A 21,092-nucleotide genomic window follows, 5' to 3' on the forward strand; every position below is an offset into this window, starting at 1 on the left:
CTCGGGTTAAGAACTTTGCTTCAAGATGAGAACAGAAATTGTGAGGCGGCAGCAGCGGGAGGCCCCATTAGCTAAAGTGGTACCTCATGTTAAGAACAGACCTCCAGAACGAATTAAGTTCTTAACCCGAGGTACCACTGTAGTTTCTTACTTAGCCTGAACTATCAAGCTAAGGTTAGCAACCTTGGAACGATCCAGATTGGTAAACCAACTTTGAACCATAGTTTTAATACCCTGGCTTGTTCCAAAGCAGGTAACCATAGTTTGTTTTGAGTGATGTAGGAAGATGGCTTTCCCCATTTTCTGTGATATCAGTTGTGTAAAGTAGGAAAACCCGGTTCCTTTTAATGAAAGGGGCTGTATTGATTTTAGCGAAAGTTAATAAACACCATGATATTATTTCAAAAGGCTCTTAAATAACCCCAAATAACAATAGGAACATATTGTATAGAACAAGTAGGTATTTCAGTCACTACCTATATTATAATAATAATTTTATTATTTATACCCAGCCAATCTGGCTGAGTTTCTATATTAGTATAGATGTCTAATCTGTGTTCACTCCAGATATTGTTGGACTACAATTCCATTCACTCTTGAGATTTGGCCATTGTGGGAGTTGGAGTCCTACAACTTCTTGAGGCTCACGGGTTAGCCACACCGGTTATAGACTGTATATTGTATGATGTTAACTCATACAATAACTTGGAATGTTACCTTATTCATAACTTGGAATGTTCTTCCCCTTTTTGTCTCCTCTTCAGAGGAAGAAGAGCTCCGAAGAGCTGCTCCTTCACCATGTAAGTTATTGCAGAAAGGCACTTTGAAATCAAATACGATTTGGGTGTCGTGATTATTCTCTGTTTAAGGGACCTTTGTATCACCTCCTGTTTTCTCCAGATGTCAGCAGCCCCATGTTCAGTGCTATCAGCTTCTGAAATGGCTTGAGAATGTTTTATAGTGTTTCTTTGATTCTAATAGTTTTAATTGTAAAGCACTTTGGCATAGAAGTAGTTAATAGATGTTTTATTTGGCAGAGGCTGAAAGAAAGTTATACTTTGTGGCAGATGGCAATTTGAATTATACACAGTCACTCACTTTGGGTTGATTCCAGTGGTATTGCACATCTGATGGTAAAACTTCAGTCTACAGAACAGAGAGGGAAGCACTTTTGCAATGATTCCCTGTCCTATCTGCAGCCAACTTTGTGTTTCGCCACCCCCCCCCATCTGCCCTGGAGGGTTGGGGGAACCATCCATTGCAGATTTAGGAGACGGAGGGTGGGCTGTGGGAGAGTTCACTGAATATTGCTCCCCCCATCAGCTGAAAAAAGATATTACGTTAAGCTCCTTGGAGAAAGGTGAGATAAAATTGCAATAAATCAATTAAAAAAACCTGATGATAATTGTGAGAATTAAATGTATTTAGAATATTATTTTTTCTCCCATCTCAAGAGTTCATAGTCATTTCACAGCAGTGAGATGACAGTTAACTCGGTGTCAGATGTGGCTTCAGCCAAGTCAGGAGAATAAAGTTGGGTGCAGAAAGGCAAAGCCAGTCTGTAGCAAGAGCAGCCCCTTATTTTAATTTATTTTGGTGTTGACAGGAGAGTTTGAGCAAGCATCTCAATCCTGCGTTAAAATTATTTAAAGCAGTGGTCCCAATTAGCTAAGTACCATAGACCCCGTGTCTTTCAAAAGTCAACTCCCTGTCCTCTCAGTGGGTTACGCGGGCGGACTCCTGACTGGGAAACACTGATTTAAAGCATTTGCTTTTCCATTACATGGAGTAACTTGAAAAGCTCTTTGTACAATAGGGTCACCTGCAGCAAGTCCTCAAAGCAGTGACAACAGTGATACTCACCAGAGTGGAGGGAGTGATATTGAAATGGAGGAGCAGCTGATCAGCAGAAATAAACATGTCCAGCAGCGGCTTTCAGATACAGAGGTAAAAGAAATAACTGTTTTTCTCTGATGGTTATCAAAGAATCTGTCAGTATTGAAATGTGCTTGTGGTGGTTGTTAATAAGGTACCTGGTATTCCACCCTTCATTTAGAAAAGAAGTACCATGGTGGTTCTCCCTCTTTGTCTTTCTTGACTCCACTGGCCAATCCTCTCTGATGTTTTTAGAACAATAATGACTTTTTGAAGAGCTGCTAATGGAAGAAGTACAGTTTGCTGAAGCATCAGTCGTGTCTGTGCATTAATACTGTCACTTGATATCTTTCACCACCTTACCTTTGGTGGGTCCCCACCCACTGCCAGCATGTCCCCTCCATCCAGATTGTCCCCTAGGGTCATTTAGTCCAACCCCCTACAACGCGGGAAGCTCACCTTCTGAGGGAGTCTCTTCCACTGTCAAACAGCTTTTATCATCTAGAGAGTTCTTACTGATGTTGAGTCAAAAATCTCCTCTTTTGGAGTTTGAAGCCATTGGTTCAAGTCCTACCTTCCGGAGCAGGAAAAAACAACTTGCTTCATCTCCTATGTGACAGCCCTTGAAATATTTGAAGATGGCTATCAGAAATAGATATGGGACGTGGGTGGCGCTGTGGGTTAAACCACTGAGCCTAGGACTTGCCGATCAGAAGGTCGGCGGTTCGAATCCCCACGACGGGGTGAGCTCCCGTTGTTCGGTCCTTGCTCCTGCCCACCTAGCAGTTCGAAAGCACGTCAAAGTGCAAGCAGATAAATAGGTACCACTCTGGTGGGAAGGTAAACAGCGTTTCCATGCGCTGCTCTGGTTCGCCAGAAGCGGCTTAGTCATGCTGGCCACATGACCTGGGAGCTGTACATCGGCTCCCTTTGCCAATGAAGCGAGATGAGCGCCGCAACCCCAGAGTCGGTCACGACTGGACCTAATGGTCAGGGGTCCCTTTACCTTTACCTTTTATCAGAAAGAGATAGATATCATATGTCCCCTCCTCAGCATAATGGGTTGTTGTTAGCTACCCTGGGAATACCTGTTGACATTGGAGGTGCAGATTAGTAATTTTAGAAAATAAATGCTTGATGATTTTGTATCCTTAAAAAAAATAAATTCAAAAATTAAAGGAGTCGATGCAGGGGAGTTCTGATGAGACGGCAAACAGCGGCGAAGATGGCAGCAGTGGGCCAGGTAGCAGTAGCGGGCACAGCGATGGATCCAGCAACGAGGCCAACTCCAGCCATGCGAGTCAATCTGCGGGGAGCCCAGGCAGCGAGGTGCAGTCGGAAGACATTGCCGACATCGAAGCTCTCAAGGAAGATGAAGAGGAGGATGAGGACAGAGGTCACAGTTCCCAGAAAAATGGCCGGAATGCAGAGCTGCGGAGCCGGAAAATGGAATCCCAATCAGGCATTTGCTTGGGAGACTCCCAGGGAGCAGCGGAGAGGGGCGGGGTCAGCAACGGAACTGGAAATGACCATGTTTTTAATACTGACTCCGTGCCCGCGGTGGATAATAGAATTAGAATGCTTGATCCCTGTTCACACGGGGAGGACACAGAGCACGACATGGCCGGGGAAATCGGCACAGCTCATATATCCCAAGGCTCTCAAGATTCTTGTATAACGCATACCGGGGACTTCCTTGGGGAAGCCATTGGAAATGAGTTATTTAACTGCCGGCAGTTTATTGGGCCACAGCACCACCACCAGCACCACCACCACCATCATCACCACCATCATGAAGGGTAAGTTACTTGTATACACACACACATTCTGGAACATAATCACATTTGCCTGCCTATTGCTTGCCTTGCATCATCCCTGCTAAATTTAGTTATCTTGGAAAGAGGTGCAAGGAGCTGAATTGGGACCTGAAGTTTCCTTGACCAATTGCACAAAGTCCCATTAAGAACTCTCCCACCTTTCCCCCAAATTTTGACCAGGCTGCACTAGCTAAAGCATTCTGCCATTTGTGTACAGTCAAGCAGAATGCATGCAGTCCTAGTTACCAACCATTTAAAAGAATGTAACTGAAGCTGAGCAGATACATTTTAATATTAAGACCGGCTCCTTCCCTACATACCCTCTTGGCTGTTAAGATAATCAGAGCGCCGCCTTAGTAATTTCGCTGCCTTCAGAAGCTCAGGGTGGTGGAGCCCGCAATAAGGCATTCTCTGTGGCAGCCCGTAAGTTGTGTAACTCCCCACAGAGGTTTGCTTGGCAACTTCATTATATTGTTTTCTCTGAATGCTGCTCACCTGAGATGTTTATTTTCAGGAACCACCCTATTTTTTGTGGTAGCGCTTTTTGTAACTGCATACTTATTAAATTGTTTTTATTGTTTAAACTGTAAGGTGAAGGGTTTATATTCAGAATTATATTCAGTGATGATATTTTCTCTTTGCATACATGCAAGTCCTGCTTTTCCGTAGTCTACTGGGTCTGAAAGCAATAAACTGACTTACTCTTGCCTGTATCTTACAGACACATGGTCGATGACATGTTAAGTGCTGATGATGTCAGTTGTAGCAGTTCCCAAGTCAGTGCAAAATCGGAAAAAAATATGGCAGATTTTGATGGTGAGGAATCTGGTTGCGAAGAAGAACTGGTGCAGATTAACTCGCATGCCGAACTGACATCTCATCTTCAGCAGCACCTTCCAAATCTTGCTTCCATTTATCATGAGCATCTCAGCCAAGGTAAGATGTAGCAAAGGAAAGAGCAGCCGCATTTCGTTTCAGTGGTCTAGCTACTTAAAAGGAAACTAAGCAGAACCCAAGTACCATGCCTGTGGTAGAGATAAGCTGATAGGAATTAGTGACCTTTCTAGTTGTTTAAATAAAATCATGAGCAAATACAGCTTTCACCTTCCTGCCCTCTCATGGGCCATGTTAGATGGGGCTGATAGGAATTGTGGTTCGAAACATAGAGAGGGCACTAGGTTGAGGAAGCCTGATACTAGAGGTCTAGGTTCTCAGTCTCTTTTTCTGACCCTGCTCCTTTAACAACAGCCTAACGTACAGAATCTTTGACTGGTAAAGCCTCTCCCGCACATTGGGGAAAGCTTTTGCTTGTTGCATTGGCGTGTGTCCAGGCCACAGGAGCAGGAGCACTAAAAAGTGGCAACTCTGATCCATTCCCCTGGATGCTTAAATAGCATTTGTATCAAAATTAATTTTTGGAGGGTAAAAGAGAGAGCAAGTGAAGAAAGGCAGCCTGCCTTGGCCATTATTGCTGTCATCAACATACCTAGGAGTAGAATAATGGAGAGAAGTGAAAAGAGAATGTGAGTTGCTAGATTGCTTTATAAAGGCAAATAATACAGCATTGGGCCTGCAGGAAGATTGGCTGATCCTTGGCGAGCCTTCTGCTTATGGAGTAATTTTGCTACATTCGCAAACTTTCTTATTGTCCCCAGTCAGTAATGTTCTGTGGATTCTTCTTGACTCATTTATGTTGTTTCAGCAACACCCTTAAAGAAGGGAATTTCATTTCTAGAACCTTTTAGAAAGGAAAAGGCAGGTGAGCCCTTTTTAACACAACAAGAGCAAGAGTATAGCATGAGAACAATTAAGGTTTGGTAAAAGAAAATGCGCGTAACTGAATACCTGCTTAGAAAACGGCACCACTGCAGCTTTTGTGGCACAAAATCCTTGGGGGCAGCTGATAAAGGTTGGGGGTAGGATCAGGCTTAAGGCTTCAGAATCAGAAGTTTTTCTGTGTTTGAGTTTGAATTTCTTTGTCTGAGTTAAGAGGTCTGCAGTAGTTTGCTTATTCTGGTTGAGACCCATAGAAAAAGATTAAGAACCTGCCCTTCAAGGTCAAGGCTGTATCAAGTAAAAAGATTCCTGTGCCGCTTCCTTCCAATTTGCTGTAGACATGATATCTGATCCTGAGCTAAATAGATGTGTTCTGTCATGTGTAAGTCTTGCATCTTGCAGAAGGTCTATATTTATGATGGATGCTGCATTCAACCTACAGATACACTTGTGATGTCCCACAGATATAGATAAGAAATTGTGGGCTGGATTACAGGCATGGGGACACTGGGTCTTGTGTGCACATAGGAAGATTCATTGGTCCGTCTAGTTCAGGGTTTCAGACAGGATCCTCTCCAAGTAGAGGTTCCAGGAATTGAACATGAGATCTTCTGAATACAAAACAGATTCTGTACCGCTGACCTGCAGCAACACTTAATTCCGAGATGCCTCATTGAAGAGCACACAGGGATGTATGCGCAGAACTGTTCCCTTTATTGAAGTGAACAGGGAGACAGCAAACACAATTCTTCGTTTATCTCAGTAAATACAGACCCTGAATTGGGACAGTTGTCTTTAATTGCATTATCATAATAGCTTTTTTTTGCAACAGGTTTTTACTTGTGAAGCAGTTTCACATCCTAATTAAATAACTTTACAAGCAAACACAGACATTTGCAATTGTGATGCTTTTCAATGAAAATTTGAGTTTGAATGCTAACTTTCGTATGGCTTTCACACCATAGTGGATGGTAATACATGACGAAACACCTTTATTTTAAAGGGTTGAGGAATCTGCTGCTTCCTCACTGTATTCTAATAAATAATATTGACTTTGCATGTATGTGTATTGGGTCTCCCTGTATCCTCCCCTGGCTTATTTTTCCCAAGTGTATTTGTTCCAACCATTTGTAGGTTTGTGTCTTTAGCCGTTATTAACAGCTGTTGATGGACAAAGTCCATTCAAATCAGGATACACATTCCATATTTTTAATAACACCTGTCTTTTGCTCAGGGCCAGCAGTTCATAAACACCAGTACAACAGCAACGCAGTGACAGATATTAACTTGGATAATGTTTGTAAGAAGGGAAATACCCTTTTGTGGGATCTGGTCCAGGATGAAGATGCAGTAAGTTAAATATCACACAAGAATATTTGACAGAGAAAATGTAATAATAATTGTCAATAACTTTTCTCTTACTTGCTCTAGATTCATCTATCTGAAGGTTTAATAAATGAAGCAGAGAAGCTTCTGTGTTCGTTAGTATGTTGGTTTACTGATAGACAGATTCGAATGAGGTTCATTGAAGGCTGCCTAGAAAATTTAGCAAATAACAGGTAAATGAGCTTGAGTAGCACATCAGTGTCTTACTACCGATCTGTTTCTTTGTCCGTCAAATCTCTAAAAGCTGCTTAATCTGAAATCATATTTGAAAAATGGATCCTCAGTTCAGTCTATATTAATTTGCTGCTATGAGCATATGGATAGTGACCAAAGAGCCAGAACCACACCAAAAAGAAAGTGAATTTAAACTTGATTTAAAATAACTGACAAATGGTAAAAATTGTAAACTTTCATTTGAAACAACAAAAGCACGATCTAAAATATACTAAGTTATATTAAAAGGGGATTATAGTAGATGAAACAGTTATCGTGAAGCTAGCAGATAAATATATTTGCATTATTAACTGCTTATAACAAGAAACTGCAAGTGAAGAAAATACATATGAAAGCAGTTCTAACTCCCACCCTCTGTCGTGGACCACATAGGGTGGTGGTAGTCACCTGATCATCCATCCATCACATCTGTGCCTGCTTACTGTGGTGGGATGAGGTCAGCGCAGTGGAAATGCACTGACAGGAGCTTGGGATTGGTTCTGCCGCACCTCCCAGTTAGCAACAGCAAAGTGGCAGGCTGGAGTTCAGATGAACACTGTCGTCTCACAACTTGCTCCAGTCCAGCTAACTTGAGCAAAAGACATGAGAATGCCGTCAAAAGGTCCATATCTTCCAGACTTCCTGCAGTGAGGCCTGCTTGTTCCCATTGGAATCCATGGAGATTAGGGGAAAAGTAAAAATAGAATTAAATAAAATCCTAAGAAAAATCAAACCTCTATAAGGCTTGTCCCAGACGGAGTATAAGTCTCCTCTTGACAAGCAGATAAGCTTGCTTAAGACAAACTACAAATCAAAATGTAGAAATCACAGATTTACTCTCCCATCTCCCCAAAACACTCAGCATCAAGGAAGATGTTGCTTTGAGAAGGGGAACAAGAATAGGGCTGTGTAAGCTAAAGGTTTGAGGGACACGGGTGGTGCTGTGGTCTAAACCACAGAGCCTAGGGCTTGCCAATCAGAAGGTCGGCGGTTCGAACCCCCGCAACAGGGTGAGCTCCCGTTGCTCGGTCCCTGCTTCTGCCAACCTAGCAGTTCAAAAGCACGTCAAAGTGCAAGTTGATAAATAGGTACAGCTCCAGCAGGAGGGTAAACGGCGTTTCCGTGCGCTGCTCTGGTTTGCCAGAAGCGGCTTAGTCATGCTGGCCACATGACCCGGAAGCTGTACGCCAGCTCCCTTGGCCAATAAAGTGAGATGAACGCCGCAACCCCAGAGTCGTCCGCAACTGGACCCAACGGTCAGGGGTCCCTTTACCTTTGCCTTTAAGCTAAAGGTTGCAAAAAGGAAGAAAGGTTGGGATAGAAAGGGAAGTAATTAACCCTTTTTGGTGTGTCCCCAATTGAAAGAGCCCTCCCAATTCAAATCTTCACCCACACCAGGTCTCTGTACTTTCACTTATGAATAACGTCCGCCTCATTCATAGTTCTTTATTAATTTAGAACGGCAGTTCCAAAGTTACAGATTGCTTCTTCCTTTCCTCCCATACAAAGGCATCTTTTTCTCTAAATGTGGCTACATGATACATTTTAATTTAAGGGCTATAAATCTCGGAGAACATTTATCCTGTGATGTTCCTCTGTACCTAGTCACCATTTATCTATCTCCTCAGATCAGTGGTAGTTTCTCTCCGTCTTCTCCCAAAATTATTTGGTACCTTTCAACAATTTGGAAGCAGTTATGACACACACTGGATAACCATGTAAGTACAACATGTCCTTTCAGTACAGAAGAGGGTGGTTGATCATTGAGGGATTCCTAGTCTGATACCGGCTCCTCCCTAGCTTCCTTTAGTTTGTCAAATGCAGAGCATAGATTATTAACCCCACCCTTCCCTGAAATTTCAGGGCAGTTCATAGTTTTAACATTTCCTTGCCCAAGCCCATCCCTTCCTATTTGGTGTTAAATGGAATCTTGGTCTGTTTTGATTCTCTCCCGCCCCCTCCCCCTCCCAAAAGAGAGGCCACCCATTTCCGACTCTAATCTCCATAGATTGACAGTGGCTCTCCTGATCCTCATAGTATGGAGTCAGTGCTGCGTAGCCCCTTCACACATTACAAAGTTAATTGTAGAAGCTCAGCCCAATAACTTTGCATGGAGAAGACTTGTATAATGGATTTCTCCCACATGAATTGGGTCTTCTGACGTTATTTTTGCACTACACGAAAGAACTCTGTTACAGCACTTCCCCATATCACGAAGGTAATGTCAGAAGGCACCTTAAGACCTTAGCATATGTCATATGCTGACATAAACGGTTTGTTAGGAGCACCTTATGTTGCCTGCAGTAATAGGAGCAAGTTTCTACTTGGCTAAATTTGTTGCATTATTAAAAGTTGTTTTACAAATTTTTTTATTGCATTTGACAAATATTTAAAGGGGCAGGTTCACAATATCTGCTGCTAAATTTCATTCACAATTCCTGTTTTAAATTAAATCATGATAGTATGTTCCAAAGCAATTATAATAATAAAGATTAAAGCTGATTTCAAATGTAATTATTATCTTACGTTTATTACTATTTCTTTGATATGGAGTGCCTTGTGATCTATACAATTAATTCCAGAATGTTACTCAAGATGGCCAGATATGATGCTGGACTTGTCATTCCCCAATCTGGGACATTCTTCCTTTATATTAAATCTGCTAATCCTTTTTAAATACTAAAAGTGTTCAGATCAGACTGGACTGAGAAGCAGGAAGCTCTGATGAGGACAGGCAAAATAAACTATGTTGTGCATAATCTTCCACTGATATCCTGGGCTATAGCAAATGGATGAGTTGCCTTTCAGTTATTTGTGACTAAGTCATGCATGTTGCAGATTTCTGAGCCACCTTTGAGCTGAGAAATCTTATGAGGAGCGTTGGAATGTCCTGTAGTTAGCTTTTTGAAAGATAGTTTGCATCGTTTGTATGCAGTTTCCTCCCAAGACATATGGACATGAAATGACAAATGATTCTTAAATTGAAACAGGTGGGCCGAAAAAGAACTTAATATGATGAAGCTCTTCTTTGATAATTTGGTGTACTACATTCAAGCTGTCAGGGAAGGACGGCATAAGCATGCATTGTAAGTATGATGTTGGAGTGGTGGGGTGTATCTTGTCTGTTCATGGTTTTGATGTTTTTAACATTTATCTGAACCTTGTTAAAATCCACCTTCACATGGTCAAAATTTGCTCCTGATCAAACAAAATTCCTTTTTGCACCTTATTTATTGATGTGTATTCATATTCATCAGTATTTCCTTTGACCCGCATTATCACTTGTGAATAACAAGGCCTATTTTGAGCTGATCTGAGATGGCATCTGGCTAAAGGAAAGTACATCAAGTCCATGCGTGTCTGACTATATCTCATTCCTATAACCATCTTACTATATTAAGCAGCAAAAAAGAAAAAATGGTTTGCTTTTCATTAATCTATGCTTGCTGAGCTTTCTTTCACTTTGAACATTGGGCGCTCAGTGAAAATGGGTCTGTGTTGGAGGGTTGTTTTGGCACAGGGGTTAAGGGTGAGCATCTTTTGTGGTCAGGTGGTACAAAGATGTATGGATGTGTAGAGCGGCTTTATAGGGTGCACTTGTGGGTGTGGAGATGGTTGTCATAAGACTGATGGTAGCTGGAAAAGGTTGAGGGAAAATCTGTTCCAAAGTAGGCCCATGTTGAGCTGAGCTGACATGACGTGGGAGTGGAATTTTAATGTTTGTTAAGTATTAGTTTTAGAGGGAGTGTTTTGTCTCACTAGCTTTGGAGTCCTGCTATTCTAGGAGTGCCAAGTGGGAATTCTTTACTTTGAACAACAAAAAATCCCCCTGCTTTTGTAGTTCTACAACTGTTTTGTCATATTAGTTTGAGAAGTTGAGGCTAAAGACTCCTTGGGCTTGTTGAATGAGTTGCACTCTGACTTGGAACTCTTCTTCTTACCTAATAAACGTTATCTATCCCAAGCCATATGAGCTAAGCCAAAAAAGTAATAAATATGTATCCTTAAATAAAATTATATTTTAAAAAATTGTTGCAGCGGTAGAGTCTGTTAAATTTGCTTGTACAGTGGTGCCTTGCAAGACGAAATTAATTCGTTCTGCGAGTTTTTTCGTCTTGTGAATTTTTTCGTCTTGCAAAGCACCACTGTGTATTGACGGTTTCCCATAGGAATGCATTGGCGGTTTTTAAAAAAAGGCGCAAGACGTTTTCGTCTTGCGAAGGAAGCCCATAGGGAAATCCGTCTAGCGAAGCAACTCAGAAAACGAAAAACTCTTTCGTTCTGCGAGTTATTCGTCTTGGGAGGCATTCGTCTTGCGAGGTACCACTGTACACAGTTTGTATCTTAAATTAACCAAGAGTACAGATACCATCTCACCCGCAGAGGTCCTCGTTGGGTGACCCTTGTGATTGAGGGGTGAGGGTGGCAAGCACTTCCTTCACCTGTGTAGGAACTTTTATAAAGTCTGAATGCCTGATCTGTGTTAGGGAGAGATGCCCCACCACTGCCAGCACCGATTTTGGGCTAAAATCAGCACTGATGCCAGTGGTGGAGGAAGTGGAGCAGGCAGGGCACCACCTCACCCCACCTAATGGTTGAGCCAGCCCTGCTGAATTGATACCAATTTCCAGTAAGTAAAAACCCTCAGTGAAATAAAATAAAAAGCACCCGTTAGGTGGGGGGATTGGAACGCCCAGAATATGTTGTACATGACGTGGCAGGGGTAGAAGAAAATGTTTGAAACTGGGTGGTATTTGATTTAAGCTTTACTCAGAGTGGACGTGGGTGACGCTGTGGTCTAAACCACAGAGCCTAGGGCTTGCCAATCAGAAGGTCAGTGGTTCGAATCCCCGCGACGGGGTGAGCTTCTGTTGCTCGATCCCAGCTTCTGCCCACCTATCAGTTCGAAAGCATGTCAAGGTGCAAGTACAGTCGTACCTTGGGTTACATATGCTTCAGCTTACATACGCTTCAGCTTACAGACTCCGCTAACCCAGAAATAGTGCTTCAGGTTAAGAGTTTGCTTCAGGATAAGAACAGAAATCGTGTTCCAGCAGTGTGGCGGCAGCAGGAGGCCCCATTAGCTAAAGTGGTGCTTCAGGTTGAGAACAGTTTCAGGTTAAGTACGGACCTCTGGAAGTACTTAACCTGAGGTACCACTGTAGATAAATAGGTACTGCTCTGGTGGGAAGGTAAACGGTGTTTCTGTGCGCTGCTCTGGTTCGCCAGAAGTGGCTTAGTCATGCTGGCCACATGACCCGGAAGCTGTATGCCAGCTCCCTCAGCCAGTAAAGCAAGATGAGCGCTGCAACCCCAGAGTCGTCTGCGACTGGACCTAATGGTCAGGGGTCCCTTTACAGTGCAGACCCTTCAAAATGAATTGACCTTACTTAGGCACAAATACCACACATACGGGGGTTTTTTATTTAAAAAATTTAAATATTTTCCTTGTTTACCAAAGCACATGCATTGTCTCTTTCTTCAGGTTGTGTTTTCTACAGATCAGTTATATTTGTTGTGAGACATTGGTGTTATATGCAGTATAGTATTGGGAAGAAAAGAGAGGGGGTGGGGTGGTAAAGCTCCTGGGTGTATCAGCGCCAATTTCCATGGTGTTAGGTACCATCTGTAAGTGAGTTTCAGAGTGAGTTCCTTTCTTTTTGCTGATACGGATTTAAAGGGAGGTTTAGACCACATTCTGGTCCATTGGGTGGGGTTGATTTTGTAGCCTATGTCGTCTTCCCATTGTTTTTTGATTGTGTCAAAGGGGTTTGTGGGGCTTTGGAGCAGTGTTTGGTATATTGTGGATACCATCCCCTTGCCATGTCCCGTTGTTGTTAGAAGAAAGTTATTGAAGGTGGTCAAGGGCCTAGTGGCTGTTGATCTAACTACTGGATTATTTAAGAAGGCATGTAGCTGATGATGTGTTAGCCAGGGTATTCAGGTGTCTCCTTGTTTGTTTTGTATTTCTTGTGTTGATATGGGTTTGTTGTTTTTGTAGAAGTCTGCTAGGCGATATAGGCCTTTGGCTTGCCAGGTTTATATCTGGAGGTTTGGTGCTGCATGGTGGAAGAGTGGGTACCACACATATGTTCATTTCTTTTTTGGTGTGGTTTGACCCCAGTTATGAAAAAGGGTTTAGACAATGGCAAAACAGTTGTTGATGACTAAAGATGTACTGAAATAACAAATAATTTCCATGATAGGTACAGCCACAGCGCAGAAGTTCAAGTGCGCCTTCAGTTTTTGACGTGTGTCTTTTCAACTCTAGGATCACCAGATCATTTCAGTAAGTTCTAAATATATGTACCCATACTTTTTCTTTTAAACAACGAGGTTGATTTGCTGGTGCGGTATAATAGAAATAGCATTGTTACATCAGCCAGACAAACAAGGGAGGTAACAGAAAGGAAATGGCTTCTTTCTTTAAAGCTAAAATTAAAATGAATACTAAGAGTCTGGTGGCCATCTTCAGATATCTAAAACATAGAAGATGGAGCAAGCTTGCTTTCTGCTGCCCCAGAGTGTGAGACCCAAACTAATGGGTAAAATTAGGAAGAACTTTCTGACAGTAGGAGCTTTTTGACAGTGGAATGGACTAACCCAGAAGGTGATGGACGCTCCTTCATTGGAGGTTTTAATTGGCTGGCCCATCTGTCAGGGACTCTTTAGCTGTTATCCCTATATAACAAACGGTTCGGCCAGATGACCCTTGGGTTCCCTTCCCGCTCTAGAGTTCTACCATTTAATAAGTTTAAGAAGCCAAGCTGTGTAGCCCTTTAGCGCTTTTAGGGCTCTTCCGGGTTGGTGTGATTTGAGAGACTGACGGTGCTGTTTCAATTCTGTCAGTGATACAGGTCAAACCAGCAGACAGGCGTGAATGGGATTAGGCTGCCTTGCTGTGTTTACTGTGGGAAGGACTTTTGGGGAAAGAAATTAGCTGTCTTTTACCAGGATGTTGTCATATTTTCCTTTGAATCTCTAGGGTTGAGTCTGGAGCAAGTAGACATACTATGGCACTGTTTAGTAGAAGATTCGGAATGCTATGACGATGCTCTGCACTGGTTCTTAAATCAAGTGCGAAGCAAAGACCAGCATGCCATGGGAATGGAAACCTACAAGCATCTTTTTTTAGAAAAGGTAGAAGGGAAATAGCTTCTTACATACAAAACCTATTAACTTTCCTCTTTGAAAACAAGACTGATGTTGATGGAAGCAAAACATGCTTTTATTTTATTTAGATGCCTCAGCTAAAGCCCGAAACCATTAGTATGACTGGATTAAACTTGTTTCAGCATTTATGTAACTTGGCTCGATTGGCTACTAGTGCATATGATGGCGGTTCAAACTCAGAGGTAAGCGAGAGTATTACATCGCTGTTTCCCTTCTTTCAAAGTTTTACATAACACCAGTTCTTCATGAGATAGATTTAATATACTTAGTGAATATTTGCTGAGTGGTTCGATTTAGCAAATGCAGTTTGACCTTTCTGTGTTCCTGTGTTAAGACTTCCTGTTCTGTAAATGATAAGCAGCAGCTTATCTGACAAGGGAGTTGTAACTATCAGAGATACTGAGATGGGAATTATGTCTCTTGAGGACTAAGGATGCTGTTTCTCCTTGGAAGAAAGCAGTTTGTATACATTTAGTATGGAACTGGTTGAAGTTGTATCTTGCCTATGAAAAGAGTTGAAATGTGGGTGGGAAGTTAGATGATTACTATTGACCTTTGCATGAAAACAGGGTGGAAAGCTGCCCAGTTGATTTGGGATTTTTCTTTTACTCAGTCCTGTTAAGGATTCTGAAAAGGGGGAAGTGGAGCTGCTAAGGAAGTTGAACCATAACTTAAAACTAACCTCACTCTGCATGGGTTTTGACATAATTCCAAGCTGCAGTGAGGAAACTTTCAGTTTTTAACAGCCCAGAGTCTTTCATAGGTCACAAAACATAGTTTAGCATTACTTCCAAACATATCTGACCAGTACACCAATAAGTTGGGCCAAGGGGACAGACAGAAAGCATCTCTGTTAACCGGTACTGGCAACCCCCAATTTGTGTGGGGATTGCGGTCTCTGAAATTGCATGCAATTGAAACAGCCTGCTCCACCCTTTTAGTGATGTCTTTTATGAAGTTTCCAGGTCACTTCCGGGTTCAGTGTTGTGTGCGATCGCATATATATTGGTCACTCCTAAAACGGGTTGCCTATATTGTGAAAAATACATAGATGATTCATGATATTGTACAGCACAGCATTGACATGATAATGATTAGGTGGTCATTTGTATAAAATAAATAACCCAGTTTCTCACTTCTTTTTTGCAGTTGTGTGGTATGGACCAATTCTGGGGTATTGCTTTAAGAGCACAGTCTGGAGATGTGAGCCGTGCAGCTATACAGTATATTAACTCCTATTATATTAATGGTATGATATAATTCAGTTTAAGATACTGTGCATTGCTCAGTCCGATGTTGTGTATCAGTGATACCGTACTTCAACTTCCTTTTTCTTAGGGGGACAGATAGGTTTCATCATGCTTACGGAACGTTTCCTTGTAAATCATATTTTAGGTAAAACAGGTCTGGAGAAAGAGCAAGAATTTATTAGCAAGTGCATGGAAAGCCTAATGATAGCATCCAGTAATCTTGAGCAAGATTCTCACTCCAGCCTCACCATTATTGAACGAGGACTTCTGATGCTTAAGACTCATTTAGAAGCTTTTCGGAGAAGGTAAACTATGTCCATAGTAATTTTATTTAATAAAAGTTGCTGTTTAATGATATTCATGGGATCACACAGGATGCTTGTACTAGCCTCATGGATGCTTGTACTAGCCTCATGGAATTTAATGGTGGTTTATCTTTTCCCCAGTTGTCACATACAGTCATATGGGTTGCTGTTAGTAAGTGCACTATTATTTTGGTATCTTCATCAAAATAATTATTTTGTGAAAACAAAATAAAATTGTTAAAGGGGTTCTAGAGAGTTCACAACCAGTGATATTTTTTTCCTATTATAATCAGTGTTTGGGCACTGCCAAACATATGGTAAATATCCTTTTCTTTTGAACAGCTCACCAGATTACGAGTCCACTGCTCTTAACTACTACACCACACTGGCAAATTGCCAGTGAATTTCCTTTTTATATGATGAATATTATTTCTTTCTCAGGTTTGCTTATCATCTGAGACAGTGGCAAATTGAGGGCACTGGCATCAGCAGCCATTTAAAAGCCTTGAGTGACAAACAGTCATTGCCTCTCAGAATTGTTTGCCAGCCAGCTGGGCTTCCTGACAAGGTACTGTCTAGCAAGTTGTTTTCCAAAAGAGCATTGCGTTATGTCCCTGCTTTCCCGCCATTCTCAGCTAAACAAATTGGTTATGTTTCAGATGACAATTGAAATGTATCCCAGTGATCAGGTAGCTGACCTGAGAGCCGAAGTTACACATTGGTACGAGAATTTGCAGAAAGAGCAGCTAAACCAACAGGCTCAGCTGCAGGAGTTTGGCCAAAGCAGTCGGAAAGGAGATTTTCCAGGTATGATTTAAAGCATGTTGACATAACTTCAGCCTGGCTTCTTTGCGCCTCATTTAGAGTACTTCTGAAGTAAAGACAACTAAGGGAAATAGCTGTGTGGATGGCCTTGTTTCTCCTTCAATTTTAACAGAATTTAATGTTCATACAAGGTTAGCTTTTCTTCTGCAAATGCTAGTTTTTCTTAAATATTTTCTCCAAATTAGTATAATATATAATAATAATAATAATAATAATAATAATAATAATAATCTGTGTTGATAAAGGAAATGAGCCAAGTCCAGACCTGCATGAATGAACACCAACAGAAGGGTTAATTTCAGATAAAAACCAAACCAACCCCCCCCCATTGATTTTCTTTTTTTCAATGTTCAAATAGTGAAGCAAGTTTTGCTGTTTCTTTAGGTGGCCTCATGGGACCTGTGAGAATGATCTCTTCTGGACATGAACTAACAACTGACTATGATGAAAAAACTCTTCATGAATTGGGTTTTAAAGATATGCAGGTAGTGACAAACATATCAAAGAGGTCATTTTACAACATTTTACATTGTCACATGGTAATAGTTTTCATTTCCACAGTAACATCGATGTACATGCTGGTATGCAGAGTTTCATAAGCAAAAACAAGAGACAGGTCTCTGGAAACCTAAAATCTAAAGCAGACAGCAGGGGAATGTTGCAGTCTATTTAGTTTCCTTCTCCAGCTAATGCACATGTAAAATAGAAATGTTCTTCATACAGCAGTGAGCATTGCTGCTACTTGGTTGCCTTGAGGGGGAAAGCCATGCTTTGAAGTAAGGTAATTATGAACATAGTACTTAAAGATGCAAGCAATTTTATCTCATGTTTTCAAGATGTGGGCACTGAGGAGGGGGTTGTATCTTCCCTTGGAGTCTTAAGTAAGGTTTAAATGTTATTGGCCATCTATATCTGAAGGAGGAGCAGAGACCCTTTTAGACCACCAAATATCTTTCCCTAGGGAAGTATTATAATATTGTCTTCATGCATATTAATTTTGTTAAGACTGCAGGGTTGGTTGGCCACAACCCACTTCACCTTTCTCAGTGGCGCTGTTAAGTTTTTAGTTGATCTCTTTAATAATAAAAAAATCACTTTCCACTGTTTCTTCTCTTGTGGCTGTATTACTCTTTATAGTACCACTTTTAAGATCATTGCTGTTAAGGACTCTTTCTGGCGTAGGGACTTATTCCTTGCCAGGTGACTGTTTTGTGCATTTCAGCTACAGGAGCAGGCCTTTGGGTGACATTTGATAGAGTGCTTGAAACCACGTGGTGCACATTACAGATGGGGTGGGTGGGAAGCCAGTTGTCTTCGAAAAGCTGCCTTACGCACATGTTGATTACAGTACGTGCTTCTTCTTACAAATAAATCCCTATTTGTTATTCCAAGATGGTGTTTGTGTCCTTGGGAGCTCCACGGAGAGAGCGAAAGGGAGAAGGCGTTCAGCTTCCGGCATCCTGCTTACCACCTCCTCAGAAGGACAACATTCCGATGCTCTTACTCCTGCAAGAACCTCATCTTACCACCCTGTTTGATTTGCTGGAGATGCTTGCCTCCTTTAAACCTCCTCCTGCTGAAGTGGCTATGGAAGATAGCGAGGTACCGTATTTTTCGCTCCATAAGACACACCTGATCATAAGGCGCACCTAGTTTTTAGAGAGGGAATGCAAGAAAAAAAAAATTCTTTAAAGGGAGCGCTGAGCAGAGCCTGTATGCATCCCAGGCTCTGCTTTGCATTGCATTCCTTTTCACGGGCCGCGCGGAGCGTGTGTGTGGCACTTGCAGGCTTTTCCCCAAGGAGGGAGAAGCCCCCAAGAGCCACACACACGCTCCGCGCGGCTCTTTAAAGGAAGGCTCTTGGGGGCTTTTCCCCGAGGAGGGAGAAGGAACTGACGGGCTGCCCTTCTCCCTCCTCGGGGAAAAGCCCCCAAGACACGCTCCGCACGGCTCTTCAGAGCCTCCCGCCTGCATTCGCTCCATAAGACGTACACACATTTCCCCTTACTTTTTTCGGAGAGAAAAAGTGCGTCTTATGGAGCGAAAAATACAGTAATTTTAATCAGATTCTTATGGAGTATGGGCTGTGCCTACTTGCTACACTCACCAACCCCCTGCCATTCACCCCACATTAACTTGCGCACCCCATGTAACAATTAAGCTCCCTATTCACCTTCCCAACCCCATTTTTGAAGCCGCATTTTAATTCAGTAACCTTGGCTTTGCACCTGTTTTCACCTTCACCCCCTTATCCATGCCTCCTCTCCTTTTTTGCAACCCCCTTTGCACCCCCATTTTCACCACCTTCTTTTCCTCCATCCTCCTCCTTACTTTTCTCAGCTCTCCCTCACACACAGACCACCCCACATTTTAATGCCTCCTCTTCTCTTCTCATGCCTTGGTATAGTGTTATGAATGAATGTAGTCCTACATCTTTGGTTGTAAATATCCCATGATTCAGTTAAGTTGAAATTATGAGATATTTTGTATGCTTGTCCACAGAGCGTAAAATGTGAAGAACTTCATCTTCATGCAGAAAACCTTTCCAGGCGAGTTTGGGAGTTGTTGATGCTTCTGCCTACATGTCCCAATATGCTTCAGGCATTTCAAAATATTTCTGATGAACAGGTGAGTGAAGCATCACTCCTTAAATATTTGCATCTGTCAACACATGAGGCTGGTAGCCTCTTATGTCGTCTTCATTTATTCTGTTTTTGGTGGCATTTTGGTATCACGTGTTCCAGTGCCCGTGACGGTTGGTGTGCCATCTCTGGCAACGCCAGCTGAATGGTATTGGCACAAAAAGTATCAGAAGCACATCTAGGAGAGTATTGGCTTTGTTGACGTGTTCACAACAGCTCAAGTGTTAAATTCATTTGAATTGGCATGTTCATTCATTTGAATTGGCATGTTCATTCATGGTGTGGCATCAGGTACCTGCATGCTTGTGCACCAGAGATTCCTGTTGTGCTTACATGGTATCATGCATGATGAATCATTCTGACCCAGATATTAACACTATAAATGCCAGAAGTGCAAGAGCATTCACAAATGCGTACAGGCCAAAGCTGCTTGGAGTTTTGAAGCTCAGTGAAATTGTACTAGAAAGGCTATAGGAAACGATGGCTGAGTGCTCTTATTGATGCACTGACAATACATCCTGGGATAGCAGGTGAAGGCAGTTTTACGTTTTGGTGGTTGTGCTGATTTATTATAGCAACACTCGCACCGAACTGCACATACCTCTCTTTGAGTTACTGTAAAAGCTCTGTACTTTCTTACCTTTCAGCCACTATGTGAGAGGATACTTCAGAGTTGTCCTCTATTGCCGTGATCTAATGTATGTGTGAGTGGGGGAGAACCCTGGACATTGTGGAGTATTTCTTTGAAGTTTTCCCTGCAACACTGTGGAAGACGCAAGCTATGTTTCAGTTTAATTTTTTTTTTTAAGTAAACTGAAAACAGGTTGCTTCTTCTGTAGAAACTACAAAGAAACTACCACTTCTTTGAGGTTTTGTTTTGTTTTTGTTTTTAATTACAATCAAGCAGTTAATACGTTTTATGGAATAAATTTCAGCATTTTCCTCTTTTGATTTCACTTTTGCTTCAGGGTCAAAAACCAGAACCCACCAGCGCTCCCCAAACCACAACCCAAGAACCTTTGTTTCATGTTGTCCACATCAGTAGTTTTCAGTCTGAATAGTTAATAAACCTTATATCCAAATTACTGCTCATCGTTTCTAACCTGCTGTGCTGGTGTTGCTTATTTCTTCACTTACAAGTTATATTCTTCTGTCTTTTTTAAAAGGGTAATGATGGGTTCAACTGGAAGGATCTTTTGAGAATAAAAAGTGCCCATAAACTTTTGTATGCCCTTGAAATAATTGAAGCTCTTGGAAAACCCAACAGAAGAATAAGGCGAGAATCCACGGTAGTGTCATTCTTTTTCCTATGCATAGCATGAAGTGCCTTTTGGCTGGGGAGGGCGGGGTATAAATAAAATTTATTATTATTATTATTATTATTTTATAATCTAGTGTATTTTTTGTAATACTGATGTTCTTGTCATTAACTTTAGGGAAGTTACAGTGATCTGTATCCAGATTCTGATGACTCGAGTGAAGATCAAATAGAAAACAGTAAAAACACATGGAGCTGCAAGGTTTGATGCTACTATTGAAAGCTATTCCAGTGATTGCATGTATAATCTTGTTTCTGTTGATGTTAGTGTGACATTTCAGAACTTGCATAAGTGAAGGCACAATTTTAAGAGAAAGGTCTAGCTTGCTGCAAACAAGCATCTTGCTTGCTGAAACCGTGATGTGAAAGTATTATGTGAATGATCCTATCAGTAATTTTACAAGTTAGCAGAGAATAAGGTAGTAGAGTAAGATAGCAGAGATCCTGGTCTGCTTCCTAATGTGGGATTGCAGTTTTGAAAGCATGTAAAACTAAAAGGAAACATGAACTCT

General features: G+C 41.7%; 1 protein-coding gene across 2 annotated transcripts in view; it reads left to right on the forward strand.

Annotated features, from left to right (window-relative positions):
* USP34 (ubiquitin specific peptidase 34) overlaps nucleotides 1–21,092 on the forward strand; it is a 103,768-nt gene that overhangs the window by 35,727 nt on the left and 46,949 nt on the right. For both annotated transcript variants that reach the window (XM_083432406.1, XM_083432407.1), the window contains 20 exons: nucleotides 765–800; nucleotides 1,817–1,947; nucleotides 3,055–3,674; nucleotides 4,414–4,628; nucleotides 6,703–6,818; nucleotides 6,900–7,027; nucleotides 8,696–8,785; nucleotides 10,058–10,153; nucleotides 13,274–13,356; nucleotides 14,053–14,207; nucleotides 14,309–14,422; nucleotides 15,390–15,489; nucleotides 15,636–15,795; nucleotides 16,237–16,363; nucleotides 16,455–16,602; nucleotides 17,005–17,105; nucleotides 18,013–18,222; nucleotides 19,123–19,248; nucleotides 20,429–20,551; nucleotides 20,699–20,782. In XM_083432406.1, the coding sequence (XP_083288532.1) occupies nucleotides 765–800; nucleotides 1,817–1,947; nucleotides 3,055–3,674; nucleotides 4,414–4,628; nucleotides 6,703–6,818; nucleotides 6,900–7,027; nucleotides 8,696–8,785; nucleotides 10,058–10,153; nucleotides 13,274–13,356; nucleotides 14,053–14,207; nucleotides 14,309–14,422; nucleotides 15,390–15,489; nucleotides 15,636–15,795; nucleotides 16,237–16,363; nucleotides 16,455–16,602; nucleotides 17,005–17,105; nucleotides 18,013–18,222; nucleotides 19,123–19,248; nucleotides 20,429–20,551; nucleotides 20,699–20,782 (2,963 nt within the window). The remainder of the gene's footprint in view (nucleotides 1–764; nucleotides 801–1,816; nucleotides 1,948–3,054; nucleotides 3,675–4,413; nucleotides 4,629–6,702; nucleotides 6,819–6,899; nucleotides 7,028–8,695; nucleotides 8,786–10,057; nucleotides 10,154–13,273; nucleotides 13,357–14,052; nucleotides 14,208–14,308; nucleotides 14,423–15,389; nucleotides 15,490–15,635; nucleotides 15,796–16,236; nucleotides 16,364–16,454; nucleotides 16,603–17,004; nucleotides 17,106–18,012; nucleotides 18,223–19,122; nucleotides 19,249–20,428; nucleotides 20,552–20,698; nucleotides 20,783–21,092) is intronic.

Source organism: Podarcis tiliguerta (genome assembly GCF_965153285.1).
Source record: "Podarcis tiliguerta genome assembly, chromosome: 3".
NCBI lineage: Eukaryota > Metazoa > Chordata > Lepidosauria > Squamata > Lacertidae > Podarcis > Podarcis tiliguerta.